This window comes from Frankliniella occidentalis, unplaced genomic scaffold (assembly GCF_000697945.3).
Source record: "Frankliniella occidentalis isolate FOCC.00 unplaced genomic scaffold, Focc_3.1 Scaffold43, whole genome shotgun sequence".
In the NCBI taxonomy this organism is placed as follows: Eukaryota; Metazoa; Arthropoda; class Insecta; order Thysanoptera; family Thripidae; genus Frankliniella; species Frankliniella occidentalis.
Genome location: NW_026267173.1, coordinates 285019 through 295158, shown reverse-complemented (window position 1 = coordinate 295158; position 10140 = coordinate 285019). Strand labels below are relative to the sequence as shown.

At 46.1% G+C, this 10140-nt stretch overlaps 2 protein-coding genes across 8 annotated transcripts in view; one reads left to right on the top strand and one right to left on the bottom strand.

The window, feature by feature from the left end:
• The first annotated feature begins 190 nt into the window (after positions 1-190).
• On the top strand, positions 191-3054 carry LOC113217339 (MOB kinase activator 1B). 5 transcript variants are annotated; one of them, XM_052266810.1, is made up of 7 exons: positions 312-329; positions 1021-1100; positions 1192-1224; positions 1303-1469; positions 1567-1794; positions 1861-2024; positions 2142-3054. In XM_052266810.1, exons 3-7 carry the CDS (start codon positions 1202-1204, stop codon positions 2217-2219), a joined length of 660 nt encoding a protein of 219 aa, XP_052122770.1. In that variant the 5' UTR covers positions 312-329; positions 1021-1100; positions 1192-1201; the 3' UTR covers positions 2220-3054. The 5 variants fall into 5 exon arrangements, with proteins under 5 accessions (XP_026292978.1, XP_026292977.1, XP_026292975.1 ...); XM_026437191.2 differs by lacking the exon at positions 312-329 and adding an exon at positions 363-511; XM_026437193.2 differs by lacking the exons at positions 312-329; positions 1021-1100 and adding an exon at positions 191-303.
• Positions 3055-3175: 121 nt separating this feature from the next.
• The window catches only part of LOC113217340 (tensin-4-like), a 172772-nt gene continuing 165807 nt past the window's right edge, over positions 3176-10140 (bottom strand). For all 3 annotated transcript variants that reach the window (XM_052266808.1, XM_052266806.1, XM_052266809.1), the window contains 6 exons: positions 7502-7696; positions 6028-6273; positions 5459-5712; positions 5078-5365; positions 4773-4944; positions 3176-4666 (listed from right to left, as the gene is read on the bottom strand). In XM_052266808.1, the coding sequence (XP_052122768.1) occupies positions 4457-4666; positions 4773-4944; positions 5078-5365; positions 5459-5712; positions 6028-6273; positions 7502-7696 (1365 nt within the window). In that variant the 3' untranslated portion in view covers positions 3176-4456. The remainder of the gene's footprint in view (positions 4667-4772; positions 4945-5077; positions 5366-5458; positions 5713-6027; positions 6274-7501; positions 7697-10140) is intronic.

Below are 10140 nucleotides of genomic sequence, written 5' to 3'. Positions count from 1 at the left end.
TCTTCAGTTTCAAACATTTTTTTACCAAGTTTTAAAATTTATGCTTCATACATTTTTATACTATCTTTATCCGTCCAATGTAATACACCAGTACCAAACGAAACTACTTATTTAATACAGAGTAGAATCATTTTAAAAGTGTATTCCAAAAGGTGTTTGCCGAACAATTTTCCATACCTTAGCAAAGTTAGCTACATCCAGAATCCACTAGTTGCACACAACTAGCAGAAAAACAGAACAGAACAGAGAACAGAGTGAATCAAAGCAAAGTGGAAAATTCGAGAACAGCTGGTCATGGCATAGGTATTTTAAGCCAGATTTCTGCAAAGGTTTGTAGAAATCTAGCTCAAAAGTGTTGTGTTGCTACCGATATGAATGATTCTTCAAGTTACGGCAACGTTGTGTCCACAATGATTGAAAAGTTTAACACCATTTACTCCAAAAATACTCCAGCGAATGGGTACCCTCCTATGTATTCAGACGAACACTATACAAACGACAGCCGTCCAAGGTAAATAAAAGTCCTCTTTTCGGTTCGAGTCACTTTTGTTATCCTTTGGAATAGTTTTTTTTAGTTTGTAGCCGGTGATGGTAACTTCACGGCTTTTCGTTTTCCAGGTTTGGTTATGTCAACAGTCAACATTTCACTTTCTTGCTATTTCTTTTTCTCTTCTTTTACAAAATTATAACATTCTACTTCACTATAGTGCAATTCTTAAACGCTTACTGCTGTCAATCATGGTGTGGACTTCAAAATTACTCCTTGCATTTTCAATACCTATGTTTAGTTTGAAACTGAAAAATACGCGTGTCCATAGCTATATTCTGTTTATATATTATTATTTAACTTATTGTAACATATACTTTGCGATACGTAAACAGGCCTGAACAAGGGTCTTACGCCTCTCTGTCAATGTGTCCTCTGGTACCAGGAGAGCTGGTACAGTAGTTTTATATGCTGGGGCATGACTAAGAAACGTTTGTTTTATTTCCATTAATTTATATGTTTCTTCCTCACAGTTTTTGGGTTTGAGGGATGGTTTTCCAGTATTAGATCAAAGGCGGGTCTTCAGTCTTCTAATCTGTAACCTATTATTGTAGTGGGTTTGACAAATGAGTTGTAAAGATTTTATTTACTGGCCTTATCCGCAAACAATAGAGTCTGTAATATCTTATTGTCTATTGTTGCAGGGAAAATGGAATGGAAGACTGCGCACCTCCCAGGTAACTATTTATACTTTCGGTTTATGTCAGAAATAAATCAATAAGAGAAATGAATAATAGAACAATCTACTTCTACAGCGTAAATCGGGCAACTAAAACGTTCAAGCCAAAGAAAAGTTTACCAGATGAAAGTTATCAATGTGACTTGATGAAGTATTCCTCTGATACTCTTGGCTCTGGAGATCTCAGGCTTGCAGTCCAGCTGCCTGAAGGAGGAGATATCAATGAATGGGTGGCATCAAATAGTGAGAATAAATGACTAATCAATGAAAAGAAATGGATAAACAGTTTCTAAGAAAGAACTGGTTGTAATAATATTTTTCTCTCCTTTGTTTTTCTCAGCTGTTGACTTTGCCAACCAAATAAACATGCTGTATGGAACCTTAACAGAATTTTGCACCGAGGAGTGTTGCCCTATTATGTCTGCTGGTCCAAAGTACGAGTACCACTGGGCTGATGGACACACAGTTAAAAAGCCTATAAAGTGCTCAGCCCCAAAATATATAGACTATTTGATGACTTGGGTGCAAGACCAACTTGATGATGCTACTTTGTTTCCATCCAAAAGAGGTGGGTGTGCAAATGCAAATGTTAAAACAACTTTTGGCAATATTCTTATTTTTTCTTCTGTCTCAGGCATTCCCTTTCCGAAGAATTTTATTTCTATAGCCAAAACCATTCTGCGCCGTTTGTTCAGGGTTTATGCCCATGTGTACCATGAACATTTTCTGGATGTCCTACATCTGGGAGAAGTTGCTCATCTGAACACATCATTCAAGCACTTCATCATCTTTGTTAATGTAAGTATACTTATATTTTTCTTATTATTATCAAAGCTAGGCATATTTTGAACAGCCAGAAGTGATAACATTTACATTACTTAAATCTTACCTTGAACTGAACTTCTTAATTTGCAGGAGTTCAGCCTCATTGACAAAAGAGAATTGGCTCCTCTGCAAGAGCTCTGCGATAAATACACCAATAAGGATGACTGAAGATAGATCTGTTGCTACACAACCAACAATTCATGCCATCTTCAGTTTCAAACATTTTTTTACCAAGTTTTAAAATTTATGCTTCATACATTTTTATACTATCTTTATCCGTCCAATGTAATACACCAGTACCCTTGTTTACTATAGCTGTACTGTGAGTCTTCTTGAAGCAATGTTGATATTGCACTTGATTGATTGATTCGGAAGTTTCCTGCAGTAGACTACTTTTTTATTTGAGTTAAGTAATGTGTTGCATATTTAATTTTTCGTTAAGGCCTTACTGCAAGTATGGCAGACTGATACTTGATATTTCATTGTCAATGAACTTATTGATTGTTAATTATTAGTTGTAATGAATACTTAAATGTATGTGGAACTGTTTATAAATACTTTATTATGTAATTTATTGTTTGCAATATGAAAACATTGGAATACAATTTTTAAAAGCATGCTTGGATTACGATTGTAGTTTTCAGCTAGTGTTCAATTTCAAAATCTACAGTTTGTACTAAACAAATGAATTGTTTGTCCCTGCATTTATTTCAGTACTTATGATAACTGGGAGTTTTCTTATATTTTCATACTTTTCTAATCATTCATACCAGTTTGTGGGATTTTCATTCTTATATTTGATTGTATACTAGCTTCGTGTGTCTTTCCGTGTCATTTTAGCATGTAAATTAATTGTTTAACATAAGAGGGTTTGTTGCCACTCTGTATCAAATGTTACCATCTCTTTTATGTGCTTTATATTTCCTATGTATACAAGTTGCCAGTTGCCTGTAATCCTTTTCATTGCTTGTTTGAAATACAGTTGTGTTTTTAACAATGAAAAGATTTTCTTTTGAAAACTGCCATAACATGTTTAGTAAGACAGCTTAATATGTCTTGTATGAGTCCTGGAATACTTTTCTTTTAATGCGTTTGATTGGGTCATTCAACAAGGCAGAGACAAATTTAAAACATACTATTTGTTTATTTGACTGAAATGATAACAACAGTTATTTGGCATTCTGCATACTGCCCAAATAAGTAACAGTACCATCATTTTCTTCTGAAGGTACGTTAAGCTCTGAACTTCCAATACATAGGATAGGAAGCGCTTTGGAACTCAAACCTCTATGACTAGCATCACACAAAAGCCACAATTTTGCTCATCAAAGGAATGTACTGACAGACATATACAGTAGAACTATTTGTTTGGTACTTCATCATATTTGTTACAATAATGTGGTTCTGAATGCTAACTAAAACCATTCTGATGAGATTTGAAATAAGACAACTATAATTCAGAAGTTTCTATCTTGCATCTCAATTAAAAGATGGTCAATTTCTGATACCCATCTGTACCAATTAAATTAACTACATGACATGTAAGTACATTCTTTTTTGGACATAAAATTACAACCTAACTTTGATAACATTCAATTTTAACAAATTGAAAGTTCAAAAAAACCCTGGAGGAAGGAAGCATTTGTCATATTCAAGTTTGCTCATTGACTATCAAAAAGAACATACTTCAAAAGACAGAGCGGAAAATCAGAAAATTTAGCATTGTATCTCTGATGTTATCTTTGAATTTCTTATGACTAACACAGTTTTATTTACACTCTCCCAAAAAATGTACATAAACCAGTAGATATTAAACCAATTATCACAGCAAAATTTGTTCTATACATCTTCCACAGTAACAAAGAAATTAAAAGTAAAGTCCAAATGGTCCTTTCCTTTGGAATACCTTACAAAATTTTGAAATTTGTGGTCTTCCCTTTAAAATTATTCATCATGTTTTCTGTGGGTTTGCTCTACAGCAGAACAATAACAATATGTAACTTTTTCAAGTTTGGATGAGAAATAAAAATAATAGTGTGGCAAGCATCATTGACTGCTTTCATAAAGCAAAAACTTTGCACAATTTGTGACATTTTTCACTCAAAATCTTAGCAGGACTAGTAAGAAGATGCTTAATATTCTTGATATGACAGAAAAACAGTGAGACACTTTTAACATTTTTTGTAAATAGTCTCATTAGTAGACCATATCATTATTTCTTTAAAATAAAGAGATGCTCCAAAAGACTAGTACTCTACATAGGCAATGATACCCAAGCATCTTTGCGACTAAACATCAGACTTTGGCACTTTTCACACAAATTTGTATATTGAATGTTTTGTGTGCACTGTATAGAGATTACTTCCTCTATTTTCCTGACAAACTATGACTATTTGAATAAAATCCTATACATTAAGGTCTGCCATAATTTTTCTGAAGTCAGCCAGAGTGTTGTAGTCAGGATCTGTATCAACATCAGCAAAATCACGACTAGAATCTGTCCTGCTAGTATTGACATGTTTCCGACTTAGAGCCAGAGGAACAGGAAGTAGCTCAGGCATCACAGAGTGGTGAGTAATCAGCGCCAATAGTGTAGAGAATTCTTTTGTAAAGCCCTGCAAAGAATGAAAAGAGATTTAATTTACAGTTTGCACGAATAGTTAGTTAGAATCAGAAGAATACAAGCAGATAATAAAAAATAACAATTTGTCAAACACACACCTTTATCTTGTAGCCTTTATTTGTTCTCAGAATAAGGTAATGGGCAATTCCAGATGGTTGGAAATCTCTAGGGACTCGTAATGAAAGAGCAAAGCAGCCCAGCTTTGTGGTGCTTTCACGAACCATAAAAGAGCCCACTTGTTCTCTTCCAAGTACTTCTAGGGCAATTTCCCTGTTTAGACAAAAAAATTGAATTGATTAGAACCTGAACTCAAAAGACACTCCAGCAATGCCAATGATGCACTTGAATTGTCAGCACATGCTTTTCATTCATTAGGTCCAAAGACCAAAGATGCACTGCTTACCGGGGGATTCCAGCCTGGAACCAGGGCGCCGTTCTCAGATCGCCGTCCTCCGGCCTCATGACCAGACTGTCCGTCCTCTCGGGTAGAGGGGGAGGTGTAGGGGCTGCTCCGGGGCGCGCGCCCAGGTGCGTGGAGGAGGAGGTGGTGGTGGTGGTGTTTGTGGTAGTGGCGACGGGCGCGCTGGGGCCGTGAGAAGACACCCCCGACGAGCACGAACTGATTTGTGAGATCCGCTTCCCCTTGAGGTCACTCAGGTCAATGGAGCCGGCATGAGAGCACTGGGACAACCTGGAGGGCGAAGAAGAGGCAAGCGTTAGCACGACTCACGGAAAAAACGGCAGAGACCGGCGAAGTGGCGCAGGTGAGGCGTGGAGGACGTACCTTGAGTTGACGTCGGCGCGCTTGCTCACGTTGTCGGGCAGCGTCGCCCGGCCCTGCAGGGCGTGCAGCCCCGCGAGGTGCCCATGCAGGCCCCCCAGAGGTCCGCCCAGGCTCAGGGTCCCGCCCGGCGGCGCGCCCACGGGCGAGTCCTCCACGAGGTTGTTGTTGGTGGGGCTCTCCACCACGGACACGAGCGGTGCCACGTCCGCGTCCTCCTCGACGCTCTCTCGGCCCGTCAGACCCATGGCCAGGCGCTGCAACAGATGAAACAAATTTTCAGTAAAAACAACACACACAAATAAAAATGAAATCACAAACATGCAAGGAAAACGTAAGATAATTTTCAAAAATGTCTACAAAGTTATTTAATGACTACAGAGTTTCTTTCAAATTTTCCACTTTTCGTAGCAATAAAACTTTTAATTCTCTGAAAAAATGGGAATCCTTCATTCTACTCTCTAAAGCAAACGCCCAGCAGGTCGGCCCCCCGCACGTCACGTCCCGTCGCACGCACGTGTCGAATGGGTTGCCTACCCGGCGCTCGGCGGGCGGTTGGTGGCGGGGCTCACCTTGATGAGGGGTGGCTTGTCGCCCAGCCTCCGGTACGAGTTGAGCTCGGTGGGCGAGTTGCTGTCGTCGCTCTCCGGGCTGCAGGGGTTCAGGATGGTGCTGGCGGCGGGCGCCGCGGCGGGGGCGGCGCGGCTGCGCAGCGGCAGCCCCCTCGACACTCGGCTCATGGCGGCGGGCGCGGGGGCGGCCGGGGGCAGCGGCGGCGCCGGGGGTGGGGCCGACCGCGAGCCGATCAGCTGATGCGCCTGCAACAACACGAAACCAGGTCGCCGGTGAGACAGGAGAGTAGGGCAGAGGCAAGTATAGAACATCGGCTCGATATGCAGAGTGTCTCGATAACATCGAGAAATATCGCACCATCGAAACATGATTGAAGTACTCCCTCAATATTGACAATCTTTCGCAAAAAGAATATCGAGATCTCGACAGCGGTATCGAGGTATCGAACAGCCCTAGGGAGAGCCCAGTCGAGTGGGATGGATGGAATCGCGAGGCGCGCTGCAGTCACGTATAAAGAGGGGGACCGGGGGGCCGGGAGAAAGGGAAAGAGAAGGGACCAATCGTCCTAATAATAAGGAACTCGACCGCAAGAGCCACGGGGAAATACATGGGGGAATGATGGTGGTCGGGGAAGAGGAGGGCGGGGGGTGGGTGGGGGGAGCTGATTCACAGTCTGGCCGCCGGCATGCAGTGCAGCGGCGTGTAAGACAGGTGGCCGATGAAGTGAGCAGCAGCTCATCGTCTTCAATGGGAGAGAGAGAGGAGGGGGAGGGGGAAGGCAACCGAGTGTGTAGTATGTAGGAGGAGCGAGCAGGAGCTAAAAGTCATTTCCGGCCGAGTGCTGATTGAGCCTCCCCACCCCCGCCCAGCGCCGCCCAGCGCCGCCCTACCCCAACGCACTCCACCGCGCGTGTGGCCCGCCGGCGCGGCGCTCATAGGGGGGCATCCTACACCCTACCCTCTGCGAACGTTATGGAGCGGTGCCTGCCTGCACAGTTTCAGCAAAGCGCGCTGCGCATAAAAACCGCGTTCACATCATTCCGGCTCTTTTCTTTCTCTTATTTCAAAATCCGCATCATCCGACCGGGCAGCAGCAGCAGCAGCAGTGCTGCGCCAGCGATGCGCCCCCGCCGTTGCTGCCCCCGCCCGCCCGAACAGCAGTTATTTGAAACGCCGCCCACGTCCCGGGTCCGGCCCGGACCAGTCTGCACTTTACAGCACTGGGGGGGTCTAATGCAATTTCGCTCGGCACTCCCCAATGTAATTCTCTCACAATCCATCGGCGACCTCCCGCGCACATTTCCGGAGGACCCAAGCCATAAGTACAAACTAATTTCCACTGGGTAGTTATTGTAAAGTAATCATTATACAATGTTTATTTAAGTTTGAGAATGCAATTCTATCCTGAACGTAATTTTCGATTTCTAGGACTAATTATTAGAAGAGAGAGAGAGTAAGTAATCAGATGCTTACCCAAGCATGACGATCATTGTCGTTGTGGTTGTTGTTATTGTTGTTATTATTGTTGTTGACGAAGATGTTGTTGTTGTTGATGTTGTGGGCGGGCTTGCCCAGGCCGTGGCTCAGCGTCGTGGCGTCCTGCCGCTGCAGCTGGGCGGCGTACGCCATACGGAACGCATTGCCCACGATCGAGTTAAGCTCTTCGGCCTGAAACACACCAAAAAATGCACGTCGATTAGTACAAGCAATTCCCGTACAGTTCGTTTTCCATTCGAGTTGGTCGTGGACGTCAAAGGGGAGTCAGGCTAAAGTTAGCGAATGCAGAAGGAGAGTGCTTGATCTTTTTCCAGTCCTGACATATCAGGCATATCATGAAGTGCGTCGTGCAAAAAAAGAAAGGTCCACAAAAGTTACAGTAGAAAAAAGTCCAAAGAATAAAATAAAAAGGAATTCCCTTGTACACCTTGAACTACGACATCATTTTGAGCGCCTCCCTCGAAAGGGGCTTTATTGGTCCTGAAGGTCCGGCAGCAGCACAGCAGGCAGGCCAGGTCCATATAGGCAGTTCTCCCCCCTCCGTCCCTCCCCCAAACCCCTCGAGACGTCTGGTCCCATTAAAACAGGATTTGCAGAGCGGGCATGGGGACGCCACGCCAGGCAGGCCGGACCGCCAGGTGTATCGGCGCGCTGGGCAGGGCCGAGCAGGGCACGCTGCTGCCGCTCTGCCGTCGCGCTTTATACCGATTGCAACGCCACCGCAGCCGCAGCAGCCACTCCCCGTGGGGCTCATCTTCGAGAGAGCGCCGATCAAAGCGGCCCCACCACCCGGCCGCCGCCGTACAACACGACCGCCGCCGCTACAACCGGGACGCAATTCCGGTAGCCGGGTACCCCTGTGCTCGCCCCGGGCGGAGCGGAGCAGCGGAGCCGTGGCGCGGCGTGGCGGCGGCAAGCCACAGCCCCCTACCCCCCTCCCAACGATGAGTAGCGGCCTCGCTACCAGGCTACGCCCCCCACCACACCGCCTCGCAGCGGCCGCCATACAGGAATGGGGCAATAATTATTGTAACGAGGGACGTCAGTCGAAAGGCATCCAACTCTTCTCGCCACCTCTACCCCGCTCTTTCGCTCTCGCTCCCTCTCTGTATCTCTCTGTCTCTCACAACTCTCTCTCGCTCTCACACAAGGCAGTAGTGCATTGGCAGGCGGTAGGCTATAACTTGTGTGCGCGTCCGCACCACGGTGTATACGAGAGAGAGAGGGAGAGACTGAGATGGAGATAGACCCTGGATCGCTCGCTGGATGCGATGAAGGGCGGAAGAGAGGGAAGAGAGAAAGAAAGCGAGTTTCCACCGGGACGAGCCCCTTTTATTCGAAACGGCTTTCCTCTCCAGCCGATAGAGAACACACTTGTCGTCGCTTCCTTTCAGTCACCCTTCTCCCCTTGTGCCGCCTGATAGCGTCAGTTAATTAGGATGCCTTGCGGCAGGGAGAGAGAGAGAGATCTCCTTGCTTCGAAGACTTTCGAATCCATCGTTTGTTAGTTAGTTCGTAACTATAGCGCAAGGGTTAAAAAAATGTGCGATGACAAAACTGCTTGAGTGAAAAAGTCGACTGCAGGGTCCCCGGAAGCAGCGGGTAGAGGAGGAGGGCCTATATCGAGCGATCGAGTCGGACCGACGACTTCACCGCCTTGCGTGTTCCGGATGGAGATTTATTGCGGATCGTTAAGCGGAGGGTGCTGCGCCTTTTCGCCATCAGCAGCGGGACGCAGCGAAATGTCCCCGGCGAGCCAAGCGGCCCCCACCACCCCGTTGCGGACAAGTGTTGTTAACATTCGAATTACGGCCAAAATCGCTTTTATTATGGCGATACTTCACCGTTACCGCAGCGCCGGCGGCGGGGGGGTGGAGGGGCGTTGCAGCTCAGGCCTATCGGAGCGCCCTGAAGCAGAGTGACCGCGGGACGCCCAGAGCAAAACACTTGCGCCGCGCTATATCGCCAAAAAAAGGGTTAAGTTCTTCCATTATTGCAAACAGTTTGCCAGAGAGCGAAGAAAGTAGGAGGAGCTGCTTCTTCCTCCTATGCGCGGCGGAGAGCAGGCGGAGGCGGGCATGTGTGTGGCGCGGGCGGGGCGAGGCGCCCGGGGGCGTGTAAGTGATATCGTGGAAAGCTTTTAGCGAGCGCATCGGCGCATGGCGACGGCCAGGCCATGTGCGGGAGTCTATAGTAGAAGCTGGTGCGGGGGCGGCTGAGGCAGGAGGAGGCCGGAGGAATGCAGCAATGCGAGTTTGACTAATTTGAAAAATTTAACATTGGCAACGCCGCTCGGGAAAATCATTTATGCTATGCAAACTTTTTTGCCCCCCCCCCCCTGTACAACATGCGGGCATGCGGGCTGCCGCGGAGGAGGACGCTTTCCGATGGTTTTGCGTTTGCATAATACACACTACTACTACTAACTACTAACACGCGCGCTCGCTTTCTCTCCCCCTTACTGCACCCCCCCCCCCCCCCCCCCCCCCCTCTCTCTCTCTCTCTCTCTCTCTCTCATACACACACACACACACACACAAAACGCACACGGCTGGTCCACCAGGTGCGCGCGAGCCTTCTAAAATAATTAAACACGAGGAATTATAGAAGTCCTC

Bases quoted from the DNA above. Each gene is read 5' to 3' on its own strand.
- LOC113217339 (XM_026437190.2), top strand. From the start codon at position 372: ATGAATGATTCTTCAAGTTACGGCAACGTTGTGTCCACAATGATTGAA. The intron at 1,470-1,566 runs GTGAGAATAAAT...TGTTTTTCTCAG, and splicing joins TGAATGGGTGGCATCAAATA to CTGTTGACTTTGCCAACCAA. The intron at 1,795-1,860 runs GTGGGTGTGCAA...CTTCTGTCTCAG, and splicing joins TTTGTTTCCATCCAAAAGAG to GCATTCCCTTTCCGAAGAAT.